Here is a 20653-nt window from a genome sequence, read left to right as displayed (position 1 = left end):
AGTGACAGCACGCTCCTGCAGATTCTTCCTTTACAATATCAGAAGGATACGTCCATTCCTCACCAGAGAAGCAGCGCAACTCTTAACCCAGGCACTGGTCATCTCCCGCCTTGACTACTACAACGCACTCCTGGCCGAGCTCCAGAATGCTGCTGGTGTTCAACCTCCCCAAATGTTCTCATGTTACCCCCCCTCCTATATTTAAGTATCTAAATTAAATTGAAAATAGAAAATGCATAGAAAATGGTTTCAATTGTCTTTTGCAAAAGGAGAACAGTTTACAAGCATGTCAGACAAGTGTTGACAGTGAAAGGTCAGGAAAAGTGTAGACAGAGAGAAAACATGGATTTTTATACACATACTCAAACCAATCAGTCAACCAATCAACCAGTGAGGGGAGGTCACATTTACAGTGAAGATGAGGAAGAGGGATGAAGGTGATCAGAAAATGACTTTCGAGGACCAATAATATGGAAATTCGGGGGTTGAAACCAAGCATGCTTGGTTTTCCTATGTGACGTGGCTGTAAACAAGGGCTTGTGACTCGCACTCTATTTACCGGGCACGGAAAGAAACCATGCGGTCGTTTAGAATGGAATCTAATTAATCGTTTGCGATATCGATGAACATTATTGATAAAGGTAAGCTCTTTATATCTGTTATATTAAACACAGATCCAACTTTTCCCCCAAATATGGGGGAGTGGATAACTGCTCCTCCTGAGACACCTGCTTCCCCCTATACTGTGTCTCCTGAGAGTTTTACGTCCCCTCCTTGCACTGTTTCTCCTGTGTCTGGTGGATTGATGGTGAATTGATGACTCACTTGCTTAGTCAAATGTATTGATTGTAAGTCGTTTTGGAATAAGGCGTCTGCTAAATGCCAAACATGTAAATGTAGACAGGAGGCTGGAGTCAGTGGCAGGAGTCAAGCTGGGGTATTGCAGGCACAGGGAAACAGGAATTAGTATTAAGACTGACAGAAAAGTATTAAGTAAAGGCTGGAAGCTATGATCTGGCAGAGTGGAAAAGTCTGGACCAGGTATTTATGTCAGGGCTAATGATGTGGTGATGGCAACCAGATGGTAACCTGACTCCTGCTCACTTGACTCCACTCCTGTAATCAGGGAGAGAGAGAGAGAGAGAGAGAGAGAGAGAGAGAGAGAGAGAGAGAGAGAGAGAGAGAGAGAGAGAGAGAGAGAGAGAGAGAGAGAGAGAGAGAGAGAGAGAGAGAGAGAGAGAGAGAGAGAGAGACCCGGGAGGAGGGGACTGCAGGCTAACTGGAAGTGGAGATCGTGACAACAATTGTCTGCTGACTGGGTACTCTAAATTAGATTAGATTCAACTTTATTGTCATTGACACAGTACAAGTACTTAGACAACGAAATGCAGTTCCGCATCTAATGGTGGGACAGTATACTGTATTACAGTGAGTATAAGTAAATTAAAATAAAATCAGTGTACGTGCAATGAATATGAATATAAAAAATCGTAAAGGTTTATTAATATTAAAGGTTTAAGTGTTGAAGAGCCCCCTCAATATAACAAACAACAATTTTAGGATCACAAAATATAATTTGTGAATATCTGTATCGCATCCTGTCCTGCATCAGACTACTGGGTTAGTGATACATGGCTTGTAAACAAATGTACGTTTTAGGTTCAAAAGCAAGGACTGTGTGATCATCTAGCATCACAATAGCAGATCGATTGACAGCTGCAGGGAAGAAGCTGTTTGTGAGCCTGCAGGTGGGGGAGCCTAGACTCCTGTACAGCCTCCCGTATGAGAGGAGGACAAACAGTCCATGACTAGGGTGAGAGAAGGACAAACAGTCCATGACTAGGGTGAGAGAAGGACAAACAATCCATGACTAGGGTGAGAGAAGGACAAACAGTCCCTGACTAGGGTGAGAGAAGGACAAACAGTCCATGACTAGGGTGAGAGAAGAACAAACAGTCCGTGACTAGGGTGAGAGAAGGACAAACAGTCCATGTCTAGGGTGAGAGAAGGACAAACAATCCATGACTAGGGTGAGAGAAGGACAAACAATCCAAGACTAGGGTGAGAGAAGGACAAACAGTCCGTGACTAGGGTGAGAGAAGGACAAACAGTCCATGACTAGGGTGAGAGAAGGACAAACAGTCCATGACTAGGGTGAGAGAAGGACAAACAGTCCATGACTAGGGTGAGAGAAGGACAAACAGTCCATGACTAGGGTGAGAGGAGGGCAAACAGTCCCTGACTAGGGTGAGAGAAGGACAAACAGTCCCTGACTAGGGTGAGAGGTGTCTTCAATGATGCCTCGCTCACTCTGCAGACTCTGCTTTTCCTGGAGGCCCTTGATGACCGGGAGTTGGGCACCGGTGATGTACTGGGTGGTTTCCACCACCCCTGGCAGGACCTTCCGGTCAGAGACAGAGACATTGTCATGCAGTTAGTCAGAATGCTCTCGATGGTTCACCGATAGAAATTGACCAGAATCCTGCGAGACAGCTGGGCTTTTTTTTGTCTTCTCAGGAAATATAGACGTCGCTGCGCCTTTTTGACCAGGGTGGAGTTGAGGGTCCAAGAGAGGTCCTCGGAGATGTGGACACCTCAGGAACTTGGAAACACACTTACATCAACATGTAATAAAAATGGGCTAATACTGTTTGTCCTCACATAAAGGCTGTCTGGAAGGTCGCTATGGGGCTGGATGTACCCAGTACTGCAACTGCTCTGGGGCACCATGTGACAAGGTGATAGGCCTGTGCGACTGTCCTGTCGGGATGATGGGAGAGCACTGTGAGACTGGTAAGAGGGGCAGTGAGCCCTAGGGGCCTTGGTGAAGATAATCCATTCATTTAATGAGTTAATAATGATTGTGGGGAATGTAGTGCTAAATAAAAAGACAATTCAAGCTTTTTGACCTAGAGAACCCTGCCAAAATTCACTGAGTGTGTGTATTTTCTCTGTATAGTATAACACTATAATATGAATATAAAAATAATATATGTATGTGTAAGAGTCTCTAGGCACAGAGGGAGGTCGACACAGAGGAACAGGTGTAGAATAGGTATTTATTTATGTCTTGCACAGCTCAGCACCGTCACTGACGTGCTGAGCGAGTCTTTTCAAATAATAATAATAGAGCGCACTGGAAACTACGGCATGCGGTCGTCCCTGCCGCCAAGCCCGCTGCGTCCCCTTTCGGGACTCGTTCAGTTTGCCCTTTCGGGATCTCTCTCTCTCTCTCTCTCTCTCTCTCTCTCTCTCTCTCTCTCTCTCTCTCTCTCTCTCTCTCTCTCTCTCTCTCTCTCTCTCTCTCTCTGTGTCTCGACAGTCTGGCTCCCTCTGCAGGCCAGAACGCGCCATGCTCCCCACAGTATGTATGATCATATTTTGTATACCTGATAACGAATCCCCCAGCGTTGGATAGGCTCTTGGTTAGCGTGAGGAACAATCACACTAGGTCCCTGGTTAGAGGGGTGACCATTCACCCAATTATTCGTCACATCATAAGGTCACATAGTTTTCACTAGTTTGATCGTTTGAGTTTGATCGTCACTTTATTAAACTCGTAAATATTCCTGAATCCACCCGCCATTTCCACCGATAATTGGTTGACAGTATTTTACATGGTCCTTCATGCTGATGGCCAATAGGAGGTCAGAGAACACATGCAGTGTCCTGAATGATATGGGAGCCATTGAGCTGTTGAGTCAAAAGGGTTCCCCTAAATAGTCAGAAATCATGTCCAGAAATGATCCCATTGGTAAAAATAAATAAATGGCGGTTTGCCCCCAGATTGTCAAAATCGTTCATTCAAATAAAAAACAAAACAAATTCCAAACCCATCTGCCAGGATCAGGTTCACCACAGCGGCCTGACCTTGTCTTCTGTTGTCAGAGTGTGCAGAGGGCCGTTGGGGACTGGGCTGCTCTGAGGCCTGTCCTGACTGTCAGAACGGTGGAGTCTGTGACAAACAGAATGGAACGTGCTACTGCCAACCTGGATACACAGGCACCGTGTGTCAGAGCGGTGAGTCTACCAGCCACACGGTCGTACACATGCACCCACGCACTTCACTCAGTACTATTCATCGCTGGTCGCTGTACCTGTGCTGAAGGTTGGACTGGAACCAGCTGCAACAGAGGTAACTCTGTGGCTGGTTAAATGTGACATAGTCTGGTGAAAAAGTCCTCAAGTCCTCATGGTCATTTTTCTATTTTTTCCATATTATGAAGATTGTAAGCGATCAAATGATGTGTTGAAAATAGTTGAAGAAGATATGCTTATTTTAATGTTGGTTCACCTCAAACCAAATAGCAGGGAAAAGCGCTCTGAATCAAAACACAGGCAAAACAGCTGCTAGCAGGCTAGCGCTAAGAAGGAACACCGCTATGAACATCTAACTGCATGTTTAGCACATCACAACACGCTGATAGAACATCAACATGCTAAAAACACATAATTAGAGGATCACACAGTCCTTGCTTTTGAACCTAAAACTTAAGTTTGTTTTACAAGCCATGTATCACTAACCCAGTAGCCTACGAAGCAGGACGGCAGACGATACAGTGAATCCAATTCACAGATAAAATGTAGCGATCCTAAAACAGTTGTTTGTTATATTGAGTGGGCTCTTCAACACTTGAAAACACATAAAAATGTGGCCCTTTTCACCAGATTGTGTCACGTAATGATATGTTATTTACCTGCCATGATATTAGGATATAGGGATATATAGGGATATTTAAGCAATATCACAAGAGAGGGGGTGCTGTTATACTGAATATCAGCATGGCTGTGAGGCCGTAGATAATCACAGCCATGCTGATGTTCAGTATAACAGCACTCCCTCTCGTGTGATATCATTTTATACAACAGTTCTACAAGTGCCATGTATTAGTTAACAGTAATAAGCGACAACAGACTATAATTGGTTTGTTTATTTAATCATTTATTTGGCTCTGCCAACAAAAATAGTTCTGCAACTGAACTTGAACTGGACTGTTGCCTTTCCTTCCCTATGTCCTCTCCTGACGACCATTCATCATTTATTTTGAATGTTATTTGTATACATAAATCCATCTTTGCGGTGCAAAGTTTGTTACAATCTGATAGATAGCGACCGTTAATGTAGCCTAGCCTAATTGAGGGTAATTTAATAGAACACCTGTGCGGCAGAGTGATACATATAGTTAAAAGTCCCAGTGCTGTTATACTCTATATATCAGCACTCATGGAATGCCTCTTGTTCAATCAAATGACTTGGTCAGAACTAACTGTTGTATAATGAACTATACGCTTCATTCATCGATGTTTGTGTGTTCTTCTATTCTTTTCTATTCAAACTTATGTCAGTGTGTGGCGCAGGTCGCTGGGGGTCGGGCTGTGCCGGGGTATGTGAGTGCCAGAGTGCCAGAAGCTGTGACCCGATCACGGGCCAGTGTCAGTGTGAGGATGGGTACACCGGACCACGCTGTGAACAGAGTACGACTTCTCCTAAACTGTCTCAGTCTATTCAAAATGTGTACTTGTGGTTTGTCATCAAACACATGAAAACTGTTTACACACAGACAGATACTTACTGAACACATACAAACTATTATATTGGACTAAATCAGAGCTGAGGTAGAGTAGACTGCGTTTGGGCGTGTTGTGATCTTTCTCTGCCCTGGCGCGGACACAGAATGCCCTGAGGACTCCTTTGGCCCGGGCTGCAGACGCACGTGCCAGTGTGCCAACCAGGCGGCCTGTGGCCACGTGAACGGAGCCTGTACCTGCCTGCCTGGCTGGGCCGGGACCTACTGTGAGAAAGGTACGGTTTGGGAAGAGTGTGTGTGTGTGTGTGTGTGTGCGTACGTGTGCGTGTGTGTGTACGTGTGCGTGTGTGTGTGTTTGTGTGTGTGTGTGTGTGTGTGCGTGCCTGCCTGTGTGCGTGCGAGCATGTGTGTGTGTGAGTGTGTGTGCGTGCGTGCGTACCTGCGTGAGAGCATGTGCATATGTATGTGTGCGTGTGTGTGTGTGCATGCACACAGGTGTTAGTGTGTGTGTGTGTTAACAATGTATTACCCCTGCACTGTAAGTGTGAAAAAACACATTTATCTCTGCTTGTTATGTGTGTGTGTGTGTGTGTGTGTGTGTGTGTGTGTGTGTGTGTGTGTGTGTGTGCGTGTGCGCGTGTGTGTATGTGCATGCAGCGTGTCCTGATGGCTTCCATGGGCTGGAGTGTCAACAGCAGTGCCACTGCGTCAACGGGGGGACATGTGACCACCTGACTGGCGCCTGCCTCTGCCCCGCTGGCTGGACAGACCCTCAGTGTGACACCCGTAGGTCCGCTACACACTGTCACAGATTCAATTCAATTCAATTCAATTATACTTTATTTATCCCCGTGGGGAAATTCATTTTGCCACGCCACTCTCTAAAAACAACACATGACAACACAACATAAAGGACAGACAACAATACTGGGCCAGCCATGTATTGTATATAAAAAAACAGTGAGATCATGATAGAAAAGTGGATAAAAAGATGGCTATAGTTATTATATTAAAATACTAAAAAGTGATGATGATGATTAAAATAAATAATAAATACAGATTCAGGAGCCTTGACCCCGACTACTACTTTAGTTGCCATTGAACAGTCTTAGTGCAGCCGGGATAAATGATTTTTTTGTAGCGCTCCGTCCGGGAGCGTACCGAAATGAACCACCCTCTGCGGTGGCTGCTGGTTTGCCCAGCGAGGACGTGATGGAGGGGGTGGTTGGGGTTGTCCCTGATGGACAGCAGCTTGCTCCTAGTCCTTCTCTCCACCACCGTCCCCAGAGAGTCCAGGCTCCTTCCCCCACTGAACCCGACTTTTTTACAAGCTTGTCCAGCCGTCCGGTATCCCTCTTGGAGATGTTTCCCCCCCAGCAGACTGCAGCGTAGAAGAGAATGCTGGCCATGACAGACTGGTAAAACATGGCCAGCATCTCTCCACAGACTTCAAAAGACCTAAGTCTCCTTAGGAAGTACAGCCTGCTCTGGCCCTTCTTGTAAAGTGCCTCTGTGTTGGTGGACCAGTCCAGTTTGTCGTCCAGATGCACCCCCAGGTACTTGTAGGTCTTCACCACCTTGATATCCTCGCCCCGGATGTTAATGGGCAACCGAGGTGGCTTAGACCTACGGAAGTCTATGGCCCAATCCCGATTCTCTTTTTTACCACTTCGGCTCGTTTTGGAGTCACTCGTTTTGGAGTCACTCGTTTTGGAGCCATAGCCGTAGTGGTTCCCCGGGGGAAATGGAACAACGACGTCATCCGTAGTGTAATGAATGGGTTAATTCATAGTCAGGACAGCGCATTTAGCCTTAGAGAGAGTTCGTGATATACCAGTAGGTGACTGACAGGTGTTTTGATTGATTGATTGAAAACTTTATTAGAAGATTTGCAGAAGTAGGTACATGAAAGTGCATATTACATACAAGGTCAACTAACAGGATAAAAACCCAAGAAAGCCACTGGCTTATTTCAATTGGGGTCCTTGATTCTCAATTCATCGTTACATGTAAGACAGACAAAAAGGTGTCGAGAGAACCGAAGTAAACTGGTTATACCTTTGTTGAACCCAGACTAAAGTGTCTTATTATTCTATGTCCAAGTGACATTACACGTAGTATCGTAGAAAAGCATTGACGCTCGCGATTCATTCACAACTTGAATGAACTTGAACGCTATCAATCGATCAAACAAGTCATAAAATAAAAAAGAACTATGCTTCATTATCAGACCATGACAGAATAAGCTCTAACCTGTATGAAACCTGTGCTCCAGTGGTGTAGTCACTAGGAAAGGCCAAGGATTTCCGTATACCCACTTAAAAATGTGTGAGGATACGTAACGGCGTTTTGTGACAGAACTTTCACTTTCATTCATAAAATTCACCCCGTCTGTGTTACGAAGCGCTTGACTTTTGGACCATTAAGACTGACTATAGCGTCATATACCACCAAGGGGGGGGAATTTGCGCCTATCATGCACATATCAGCCTGTGGATAGATAACTTTAGATAGATAACTTTACATTAAATATGTCTACCATCATCCGCTGTCAAACACCACAATTTATTTAAAAATAAACACGATTGTACATCTCTGTAATCGCGCACTGATGTATTTATATGGGGAAGGCTGTGCTTGACGATTCCATTGGACTGACGCCGGGCAGAGGAACAGGGACTGTCGCCCTGCTTTGATAGTCTAATGCAGCGGTTACCAACCTTTTTGGACTCACGGCCCACTTTACAAATCTCTACAGTATTCGCGGCCCACCTAGTGCACGAAGCGTGTAAAGAAAAGGTCTATAATGCATTGAAATGACATTAGTAGCCTACATCAGACATTAGACATTAGACATCAGACATGGAAATATGTCAATGCGCGGCTGTCATGCACAAATCAGCTTGTAACGTTAGACACACAGCACATCGGCATAATAACGTTTTGTTGTTGTTGTGCTTGTTATAAAGAAAAGGTCTATAATGCATTTAAATGAATGATACAACCCATTAATACTATTACCTAATAACAACTGCTCGGATTAGATTGCCGGTTGTTTTGGTATAATAACAACTATAGCATCATATACCACCAAGGGGGGGGGGGGGGGGGGGAACACGGTGACTGTCAGCCTGTGACAAACGCGCTCCGGTGTCCTGCCCGCTGTCCCAAGCGCACTGGACTGTGGAACTTTCTATGTTAAGCACCTCTGCATAACAGCGATTTTGTTGTTATGCTTGTGTAACGATGGTCAAACAGGCAACCTTCTTTTAACCAATTCTTTTTATTGACCTGCATAGAAGACATATAAAACACAATTCTTCCTCGGTCTGCAACTCTTGTGAATCCATTAAGATGGCAGCCATATTCTGGTTGTCCCACCGTGTATGTATATTTCACATCAGGATAATTTGTTTACAGAAAGAACACAAATTTCCCTCAAACATTACAAATAACAATTACAAACAACATGTGGAGCAACATACCTGCATAGAAGACATATAAAACACAATTCTTCCTCGGTCTGCAACTCTTGTGAATCTGCGCATTCAAAATAACATACAATAAATGTTCTGTTTCACATCATCACAATACATCACATCATCACAATACATGTAAAAACAAACAGCACAGTACTACACCAACATTTTCACCCTACATTACAAGATTCTCCACACAAACAACAAAACACGAGGAGCATTTTACATCGCGCACATACCCATTAAGATGGCAGCCATATTCTGGTACCACCGTAAGTACGGCAACAACAGAAGGACAAAAGAACGCGCAGACCTGCAGTACACCCAAACTCCAAAGGGGGGCTCCAACAACAACCAGGGCTGCTCAAGCACGGCGAAACTCATCTACATTCACCACAACTAAACATACATTCCCAACTCTGTTACACCCACCTCCCCTGAATTTCGCCAACCTTGAGCAGCAACTATACATTTAAATACTACTTTTTACTTTTTACACTATTACATAGGGCCGCCAAAGGACAGGACAGCCAACTTGAAAAGTATCCTATAAGGATGAAGTGGAAAGAGAGGTAAACTATCTCTCCAACCAACTACTGGCGGTAGGATGCGTTCTACACCCCACAAGACCCTTTTTTCACTGTGTATTACTAGCCTTCAAGAGGCCACAACCTCTTATGAAACAATCAGAATAACGAACAAACCTATATGTCATAGGATGTCAGTGTGCACAGTGTATACATGCACTGAACTGAGCTTCGGCTTATCTAACTGTGGAAAGCCTGGAACACTGACCTACAAACAGCTCGAATGTTTGACTTAGTGTCTTGGATAATGTCTTGTCCTGACATAGTATAAATCAATCTGTCAACTGGTTTGATAAGGCGACCAAACTTGGACTTGACCTGTGTGACTGTACTAGGATGTTCACACTGTGTGACAGAAGCTAGAGTGTCAGTACGCTGTGTGTCACTAGCATCATCTGTCTGATTTGTGTTACCAGAAACATCAGTACAATCATCAGCGCTAACCACAAATCTAGAATCAGAGTTAATGGACTGATCTACCATTTGCTCCTCAGCCATCTGCTCGGGGACCCTCTGAGGGGCAAACGAGACTGAAGACACTACAGTGTTAGTAGCCTCTGTCCGTGAGTGGTCAGGGAATGGTAACTGGGTGACCCACTCTAGGATTCTTCCCTTGGGATCCGTGGGCTCTGGAACAGTCAAGGGAACATCCCTCTCCCGAACAACTCTTCCCCCATACTCCATGTCTTCAACCTCCCCTCCCTCACTCCCAGGACAGGAATCCACTCTCTCCGACTCGAACGCGGTTCCTCTACTCACTTCCCCAGGCAAGGAATCCTGTTCCACTTCCGACACGGACATGTCACTTGGCTCATTTGATGTATGAACAGCAGACAGGGATGAAACTGGGTCAGAGATCACACTCGTATCATACACTGGCAGAAAGTTCACCAACATCAATAGATTACGGTGGACTACCTTCTCTCGTCCAGTGACAGTGTCTTGTATCCTATATGTGTGAGTCTCAGAGTTCCTATCCACCACAGTGTATACAGTAGACTCCCAACGGTCAGCCACCTTTCTCTTTCCTCTCTCTCTCTTGTTCGCCAACAGCACACGGTCTCCGACATCAATGGTGGGCCCTTTCACTCGTCTGTTGTAGAGCTCTGTGTGACGGTGCTGTTCTTTTATGACATGTTCCTGGGCTATGACCATAGCTTCTCTCAAATCCTTCGTGAGAGACATCACATACTTGTCGTAGCTGACCACAGCTGGATCATTCAGGACTGTCCGGAAGAGTATATCGACAGGGAGACGAGGAGTACGCCCGAACATCAGATAGAAAGGTGCATAACCAGTTGACTCATGCGCTGTGCTATTGTACATGAACGTCAGAGTTTGCAAACGCCTCGGCCAGTTGATTTTTGCCTCTGGTTCAAGCGCTCGGATCATGTTACCGAGAGTTCTATTGAAACGTTCCACACTACCGTTACCCATCGGGTGATACGGGGTTGTGTGCGACTTTCTGACACCGGAGACTCTGAGCAGCTCACTCACTAGTTGACTCTCGAAGCTAGCTCCCTGGTCGCTATGGATACGTTCTGGGAACCCAAAGACGCAGAAGAACTTGTCCCATAGAACTCTCGCCACCTGTTTGGCTGACTGATCTTTGCAGGGGAATGCCAGACAGATGAGCCAGAAGAACCTCTGTCTGGCCAAGCCAAGACTCCTGAACTGACCTTGATGGCCGGCATGGTCATGAACACCTCTCAGAACTTCAACTTTCTTAGACTCAGGAACCACATACTGGCGGCGTTTTGACTTCACCCCTCGAGACTCTGTAGAGTATCCCATTGCTCACAACAAGTTTCTCCCAGTGCTTCAGGTACCTCATGACTGTGACTGATTCCTTATCTCTCTCTCTCCTGGAGGGTCTCTGATGTCTCTCCACATAGTACAAGACTCGAGAGAGAGTCCTGTCTCTGAGCTGTTCATCCCGGAGTTCCTTCTCACTGTAAGCAGGAAGTGAGTCCTGACCACCTGGGACTAACTGAGGCAAATGGTGCAAGACTGCTACAGCGCGCGTTCTTGCTCCGACCTCCCACAGATCGTCATATGACTGTAGAACAACAGACACTTCATCCATCTCCATAGACTGAGCGTGGACATGCAGAGGTGATGGGACACTTTGAGCGTAACTCTCTGCCTGGCGTGGAGTGTCACCACTATCATTGGACGACCGGAAGGCGTCCTGTACAGAAGCACTCGACACATCCTGGACTTCGGAGAGGAGATTCTTGTAGGGCTCTTCAAGTTATCTGTGACTGACTCTCTGCTTGACGAAAGGCACACGACTCAAGGCATCAGCGACAACATTCTGTGGGCCTGGCACGTACTTGATGTCGAAGTTATAGCTCGCTAACTTAGCCACCCATCGTTGCTCGCAGCAGTCCAGCTTGGGCTTCGTCATGATATGAGTCAATGGATTATTGTCCGTCCAAACAGTGAAATCATGCCCCTTCAACCAATGGCAGAACTTGTCACAGATACTCCACTTCAAGGCTAGGAATTCCAACCGATGGGCTGGGTAGTTTCTCTGAGACTGAGAGAGGGACTTGCTGGCGAATGCGATTGGCCTCGCTCGGTCTTCACCCTCTTGGATCTGCGACAGGACAGCACCGATGCCATCAAGGGACGCGTCCGTTGACAGCATGAAGGGACGGCTGAAGTCAGGGTGAGCCAGGACAGCCGTCTCAACCAGCGCCGTTTTCAGCTTCTGGAAAGCCTGCTCCGTTTCGGGGGTCCAGTCAGTAACATTCAACTTCCTGCTTTGTGACCTTTGTTTGGACTGTTTCACCTTCCCTTTTCTCTTCTGGCCCGTCAACAGAGAGAAGAGAGGCTTTGCAATAGCGGAGAAGCTAGGCACAAAGTGCTGGTAATAATTGATCATCCCCAAGAAAGATCTGATTCGTTTCTGTGAGGGGGTTACACCGTCCGCTTCCATCAGGTCAGCACTTGTCATCTTTGCGATGCTCTCAACTTTGCTGGGATCAGTCAACACACCGTTGTCATTAATTATGTGGCCGAGGAATTTGACGGATTTCCGGAGAAAAAAACACTTCTTGGGAGCCAATTTCAGGTTATGACCACGCAGTCTACTGAACACCATCTCCAAGCGTTCCAGAGCTGTCCTCTCATCAGGGGCATACACCAATAAATCATCCAGATAAACCAGTAAGCTCAGATAGTTCTGGTCTCCGAAAATGCTAGTCATCATACGCATGAAGCTCCCAGGACTATTACAGAGGCCCTGCGGGAGGCGATTATACTCATACAAGCCCATAGGTGTTGTAAAGGCAGAGTACTTTCTGTCATCCTCGTGTAGTGGCATGTTATAAAACCCTGAGGTTAGATCCATAGTACTAAACAAGGAGTTACCTCCAAGTGCAGCTAAGCAGTCGGCCTGGTGAGGGAGAGGGTGAGCATCCTTCAGGGTCCTCTTGTTCAGCCAGCGAAAGTCTGTACAGATACGGAGATCTCCGTTCTTTTTCCATACAAGAACCAACGGAGATGCATATTCACTGGTTGACTTCCTGATTATATCTTTCTCCTCCATCTCACTCAGTACTTGACGCAACTTCTGATACTGACTGGGGGGCACTCGTCTGAATGGGAGCCGGAATGGCCTGTGATCTGAGAGGTGAATGCGATGTACGAAGCCCTTTGCCTCTCCACAATCCAGGTGATGGCGTGAGAAGATGTCCTCGTAGCGCACAACCAGGTCAGCCATCTTGCTTCTACACTGTTCAGACACGTCACAGGAGTGTATGTCGAGCCCACTCAATCCCATGTACTTCAGTTCCTCATCAACAGTGCGGGCCGCATTTTCACTGGACGGGGTTACTTGACAGAAACTGAGTAGTGGGACCTCAGCAGGTCCGGTCTCATCCATGTCCTCGAGCGCAATGCAGGAGAAGACGTCGGCCAATTTAGCATTGCGTCTTACCAAGACGGGCCTGTCGGACGAGTTGATCAGCTTCAATGGAACCCATCCGTCTCCCCACAAAGGAGTAACAACTCTGGCCACCAGAACCCCTCTTGGAGCTGAGCGACACGATGTGGGCTCTGTCATCACAGCGCTACCAGGAGACACAATAGTGGACTTGGGTAGCTTGCCCCACATCAGGTACTCCCGACCAGGCTCAAGACACACGGCTGAGTTGCACCTGACTGTGCCTATCTTGTCAGGTATGACGTCACCCCGCCAACGGTTCAGACCAGCGAGCATCGAGAGAAACTGTTCAGATTCTGGATCGCCAGCAGGACAGGGCGTAGACACAGCCTTCCAGTAGCCATCACATTGCTTATACTGCCGGAGGATATATTTAATAACATTGGTGCCTAGTATCAACTCATCATGCTGGCCTTCAACTACCAGAGTGGGAACCATAATCCTACAGCCATACACCTCCATTTCCACGTTGAAAGCTGACTCAGGCTTGACACGGCGACCACCACAGCCAACAAGCACCACATTTGAACTGAACTGGTTATGTTCTGTAGCAACTCCAACCTCTCTAAGCTTTCCCTCTGCCGTCTTACTCATTGTACAAGCCATAGACCCACTGTCTAGCATAGCATTCAGAGTCACTGTATTACCAACTGTCACAGGTGTGTAGAAAAGGCTGTCACTACCACTAATTGTATGCGTATTCTGATAAACAATATCTTCAGAGTTATCACTTGAGCTTTTGAGAGCTATATACACTGTCTCAGCACTAGATTCGTCCTCACAATGGGAGTTTACTTGGCGACCTATACTTCCTCCCTCTGAATACAGGCCACCTAGTTTCCCTGAGGCTGAGGTGCTCGGGACGACCTGGTGGGACACTCAACTTTTGTGTGACCTGGGGCTAAACAGACAAAGCACAGCCTCTCTGACATGCAGTGTGAGATGGTAGTGTGTCTACTGTCATCACAGACTCGGCAGGCCTTCTCACGGGCGCCACCCTGGTATCTTCCGCCACGAGGAGCACTGTCACGCTGCTGCACTTTCCCCATCATCTGCTCCAGCCTCTCCATAATGCGAGCAAGAATCCTGTCTTCAGATTGCTGAGTGTTCTGGGCCACAGCAGTCGCGGAGGAGGGGCACGGAAGCTGGCCTAAAGCATGGTCCTGGGAAGGAATGAGGGTAGAAGGCGGACACTGTGTGTGGTACACTGGACTATGGGCAGGAGCAGGGGGGTACTGGGTGGAACACTGCTCAGACACAGACTGAATCGAAGGCTCTGGATGAGACTGCACAGTGTGGAGGGCGGTGGCATGGCTCTTCAATGGCACAGAACTACCGGTCCTGCCAGAGGCTCTCAGCTCTCTCTGATAATTATCAATTTTCAACTGTATGTCTCGTGAGCTCCACTCCTCAATAGCCTTGCAATCCAGAATACGGGATAGTCCAGAGTCCGGGCAATGCCTGACAAACATCCGTGCTACCTCTTCACCCACGTTCTCCATCCTCCTACCTTGTCTGCGAAGGCCCTCACCAGCTACATCAGCTGCTTTGTTGATCCTCAACCAGTAGTCTACAGGGTTCTCATTGGGTCTGGGTAGAGTGGCATAGAAATCTGACAACGGGAGGCATGATGACACATCACTGAAGTACTTGAGAAGGATATCATAGATGAGATCAGGGTTCTGCTTCACATCAAGTGTCTGATCGCTACGCAAACCAACCCTCACGACATCCTTTGCCTTACCCATCAGCCTTGCCAGTAGCTCCTCAGCCTGTTCATGCATTGGACATTTCTGCTTTCTCAGATAAGCTTTAGACATGTCAATCCAGTCCTGGACTGAACACTTATCAGAACTATCACCTCGGAACATTGGTGGTTCCCTGTCTGATTTTACATTCACAGTAACGCGCGGAACCTCCTGTCTAACAACATTAGGATCAGTTACAGGATCTGGAGGCGATGTGCAGTTGAGGTGTGCACTGCTCATACTACTTGGGTGAACTACACCAGCTGAAATTAACTTGGTTACAATGGACTCGCCAATCTGAGCACCTAGCTGACCCATCATGTCTGAAAGGTGATGAAGAGCTTCAGTGTCATTAACACTGGGTGTGGATGTGGGAGGAGCCTCCCCTGTAAACTGCCCGACAGCAGCACAACCTGGGTCCTGACTTGACCCTGTGCCTCTACCACTGTCAGTAAACAACTGGGAACACCCCACCTCCCTACTATTCAACCCACCGATGACAGCACTGTCAGAAAAGCTCTGACATGCCCCCCATGCACCCCTCCCCATAGCCAACACTGGACTGGCAAAAATCTCATCATTAAAACCTGGCCTCTGAGCCATAGTGGTACAGACTTGCGTTGTGTAATATTACTGAATGAAAAAAAAAACTAATAATAATAATGTTTAAAAAAAATATAAAGTTACAGCAGGACATAAAAACCAAAACAATCAAAGCACTTTTTAAACTGATATAATCACAGACCTCAGACTGAATGACCATTTACTATAATACTCTGACCACACTTGATCTATCACACTAAGACCTGGCATCCACGCAGCATCCACGGAGATCGGCGTTCAGCTGATCTTGAGATCGACGTGTCACGGCACCAGTGTAACGATGGTCAAACAGGCAACCTTCTTTTAACCAATTATTTTTATTGACCTGCATAGAAGACATATAAAACACAATTCTTCCTCGGTCTGCAACTCTTGTGAATCCATTAAGATGGCAGCCATATTCTGGTTGTCCCACCGTGTATGTATATTTCACATCAGGATAATTTGTTTACAGAAAGAACACAAATTTCCCTCAAACATTACAAATAACAATTACAAACAACATGTGGAGCAACATACCTGCATAGAAGACATATAAAACACAATTCTTCCTCGGTCTGCAACTCTTGTGAATCTGCGCATTCAAAATAACATACAATAAATGTTCTGTTTCACATCATCACAATACATCACATCATCACAATACATGTAAAAACAAACAGCACAGTACTACACCAACATTTTCACCCTACATTACAAGATTCTCCACACAAACAACAAAACACGAGGAGCATTTTACATCGCGCACATACCCATTAAGATGGCAGCCATATTCTGGTACCACCGTAAGTACGGCAACAACAGAAGGACAAAAGAACGCGCAGACCTGCAGTACACCCAAACTCCAAAGGGGGGCTCCAACAACAACCAGGGCTGCTCAAGCACGGCGAAACTCATCTACATTCACCACAACTAAACATACATTCCCAACTCTGTTACACCTGTTGTAAAGAAAAGGTCTATAATGCATTGAAGTAACATTAAATTATATAACCCATCAACAATATTACATAATAACAACTGCTCGGATAGGATTGCGGGTTGTTTTGGTTTAATACGTGCCATAGCTGTAAATAAAACATGTCATGCGCGTCTATCATGCACACATCAGCCTAACGTTAGATAGATAACTTCACATTAAATATGTCTATCATCATCCGCTGTCAAACGCCAAAGGTAATCTTTTATTTCTAAACAGGAATGTACATCTCGATGTGAATCGCGCTCCTTATATTATTATATAATATATTATATTATGGGAAGGCTGTGCTTGACGCTTCAATGGGGCTCTCCTCCATAGGCACAATAGCAGCATAATAGCTTTTTTTGTTATGCTTGTTGTAAAGAAAAGGTCTATGATGCATTGAAATTACATTAAACTAAGATAATACGATGGTTATCATATTTTTTCAAGTCTTTAATTACAAGTAATTCCAGAAAAAGTAAATGACATTTCAGGCTCGTATTACGAGAGCGAAAATAACATTTCTGTAGATGTTTCGCAATGCATGCCGGAAGGGAGTCTCATGGCTCCGAATCGAACAAGGGTCAAGATTTGCTCCGAACGGAGCCATGGAAAACCCTAACCCTAACCCTAACCCTAACCCTAACCCTAACCCTAATGAGTAATGAATTGGGACGCCACTACGGCTACACCTGAACGCGCAAAACGGAGATTAGGGGTGAAAACGGAGCTGGAGTGGTGAATTGGGATTCACCCTATAACTAGCTCCTTGGTCTTGGTTTGATTGAGGAGCAGACCATTCCTCTCGCTCCAGACGCTGAAGGCTCCTATCAGGTCCCTGTACTCCCCCTCCCGTCCATCCCTCACGCACGCCACTATGGCTGTATCGTCAGAGTACTTCTGTACGTGGCTGGACTCTTGAGTTGTAGTTGAAGTCTGATGTGTACAGGGTGAACAGGAAGGGAGCCAGCACAGTTCCCTGCGGAGCCCCGGTGTTGCTCACTACTGTGTCCGAGACACAGTTCCCCAGCCTGACTGACTGTGGCCGTCCAGTGAGGTAGTCCATGATCCAGGATGTAGTGGAGGGATCAACCCCCATACCTGAAAGCTTCTCTCGGAGTAGAAGAGGCTGGATGGTGTTAAAGGCACTTGAGAAGTCGAAAAACATTATCCTCACCTGACTTCCCGGCTCATCCAGGTAGGAGTAAGCATGATGGAGGAGGTAGAGGACAGCGTCATCCACACCAACTTGACGCTGATGACACCTGTCTGAGGAGAACCTTTCAGAATGTGAGCCGTTCTAGTGTTTGGGTCCGCATGTCGGCATCCGATGTAACGTTCAGACTTTTCTTTCGAAAAATGTGAATACATTTCTCGCGTTGTTGAAAATCAACGACACATCGCTAGTCAACTAACACAGCTTGTTTTGTGAGCCTGCTAACAATGTAAAGTAGTGTTCTAGTGAACTAGGTAGCAGTGGGGGATTACTCACCCAATCCATTGCGTTGCAGAATTTTGCCGTGACTAACGAGTCAAGTCTGAACATTTTGATTGGTTGCCGACATGCGGACCAAAACACTGGAACAGGGGTGGCCATTATTGGGGTACCGCAAAGAACCACATGTGGGCTCACAAAAGCGCACACACACACACACACACACAGACACAGACACTGACACAGACACAGACACAGACACACACACGCAATCAATCAATTTCCAATATGCTACGAGACACAGAGAGAGAGCCACATCAACACTTTTAATGAATGCATTAAAGAGCCACACACAGACAGGCATAGAGCCGCACGCGCAAGGGGTTGACCCCTGCAGTAGAACTATTTATTTTATCAAGAAAGCATAAACGTTCAGATGACGAGCGTATTAATTACACCGGTTTCTTTGAGACTTTTTGTCAACTCCCCTAAGAATGCCTAGAAATGCTCTTACTGTAGACACTGATACATGAAGATGAAGACTTGGCACCAAAATCCAGTATGTCAACATTGTGTCATGGCCTTGGATTGTTCAGGTATTCCTGATACTTTGGTGTAGTTTTTAGCGGTGAGGCAAGTTTAAACCCTCTACAACTGTGTCGCTGTAAAAGCCTGAATAGAGGGACACATACCAAACTAGGAATAGAGTCTGAATAGAGGAACACATATCAAACTAGGAATCTCTGTAGCCATTTAAAGAAGAAAGTGGCACAAATTTAATGAGGTGGTAATGTTTTCATGAATACACCCCATTGTGGCATTTCTCTCTCTCTCTCTCCCCCCCTCTCTCTCTCTCTCTCTCTCTCTCTCTCTCTCTCTCTCTCTCTCTCTCTCTCTCTCTCTCTCTCACTCATTGTTTTGTAAATGAACACCACCTGTATGTGCCTGTTTGCATGTGCCGTTCCATAATCCCTATGATCAAAATTGACTTTTGTCAACTCTGTACTGGAAAAGAGTGGTGTGTGTGTGTGTGTGTGTGTCCGTGTGTGTGTTCGTGCATGTGTGCGCCTGTGTGTGTGTGTGTGTGTGTGTGTACGCCTGGCAGCCAGAAAGCTGTGCCACTCTATGTTGAGAGAGAGAGAGAGAGGGACAATGTGGTATTATGTTTTCTAAATGTTTCATGACACCCTGTGTATACTGATACAAAAGCACATGTCACGGCTGTGTGTGTTACTGTGTGTGTTACTGTGTGTTAACACACCCCCACTGTGTTCTGTCCCAGCATGCCCTGCAGGGTCCTACGGCCGGGAGTGTGGCCACACCTGCCAGTGCCTTAACCATGCCAGCTGTGATCCTGGAAGTGGGCAGTGCCAGTGTACGCCAGGCTGGACAGGCCCCAGTTGTGAGAAAGGTATGTATGTGTGTGTGTGTGTGTGTGTGTGTGTGTGTGTGTGCGTGCGTGTGCGTGTGCGTGTGTGTCTGTCTTCTGTGCATGGTGAGATTCAGATTCAAATCAGATTTGGTTTCAAATGTCCATTCACATGGCCCCATAAAGGTCAACAAACCGAATGTGGGTAACGTTCTCTGTGTCCGGGTTGAATGTTGACATGTCCGCCATGCAGCTACAATGCAAAGGGCTTCCACTTCCACAGATCTGATCCATTTCCACCTTTTGATGTGGACACAATCAGAATGCAGATAGTGTCTGGATATATAGGATGCATATGTTATCGTACATGTGGGAATACGGTACGTGGGAAAACTAGGGTTAGGGTTAGGTGCTAGGGTTAGGGTTAGGGGTAGAGTTAGGGTTAGATTTAGACATGCCAGCATGTACCAAGTCACCCTAGCACCTAATCCTAACCCTTGTTTTCCCACATGTACCGTATTCCCACATATACCGTAACACATATATATCGATACATATAGGATGGCTCCCTCCAAAAACAAATCGTAATTGAAAATATTTTTGTAAAGTATTTCCAAATTCCAAATCCATTCAAATGACAACAACTTTTTTTTTAGAGTGCCTTTTGAAAGTCGTTGAAATACCTGGAATACAATTCAGAATCGCGCCTGTTGTGTTTATGTCCCCCTGTCAGGATGCCCAGCTGGCCTCTACGGGCCGGACTGTGGGCAGCCCTGCCTGTGTCAGAACGGGGGCCTGTGTCACCACATCTCCGGCCAATGCTCCTGCACTGCTGGATGGGTTGGGCTCGCATGCGAACTTGGTAAGTAGCTTAAACGATTGGTTCAGGATTTTTCCATTTAAAGTCTGCTGGTGCCTTACCTTGAAAGTAGTCTATGGTTCCAGTAGAAACTGTAATCCATGGTTCTGAGATATTCTTTTATAGTGG

At 46.2% G+C, this 20653-nt stretch overlaps 1 protein-coding gene across 1 annotated transcript in view; it reads left to right on the top strand.

Annotated features, from left to right (window-relative positions):
• LOC308160429 (uncharacterized protein) overlaps window positions 1-20653 on the top strand; it is a gene marked incomplete at both ends in the record, with an annotated part of 96362 nt that overhangs the window by 59938 nt on the left and 15771 nt on the right. Inside the window, 7 exons of the mRNA XM_080534343.1 lie at window positions 2668-2793; window positions 3889-4020; window positions 5359-5475; window positions 5675-5803; window positions 6186-6314; window positions 19579-19707; window positions 20399-20527. Of these exons, the coding sequence (XP_080390469.1) occupies window positions 2668-2793; window positions 3889-4020; window positions 5359-5475; window positions 5675-5803; window positions 6186-6314; window positions 19579-19707; window positions 20399-20527 (891 nt within the window). The remainder of the gene's footprint in view (window positions 1-2667; window positions 2794-3888; window positions 4021-5358; window positions 5476-5674; window positions 5804-6185; window positions 6315-19578; window positions 19708-20398; window positions 20528-20653) is intronic.

The sequence above is a fragment of the Nansenia antarctica genome (genome assembly GCF_963989245.1).
Source record: "Nansenia antarctica genome assembly, chromosome: 6".
Taxonomy (NCBI): domain Eukaryota; kingdom Metazoa; phylum Chordata; class Actinopteri; order Argentiniformes; family Microstomatidae; genus Nansenia; species Nansenia antarctica.
The sequence above is the reverse complement of the archived record's forward strand: the minus strand, read 5'-3'. Positions and strand labels throughout refer to the sequence as shown.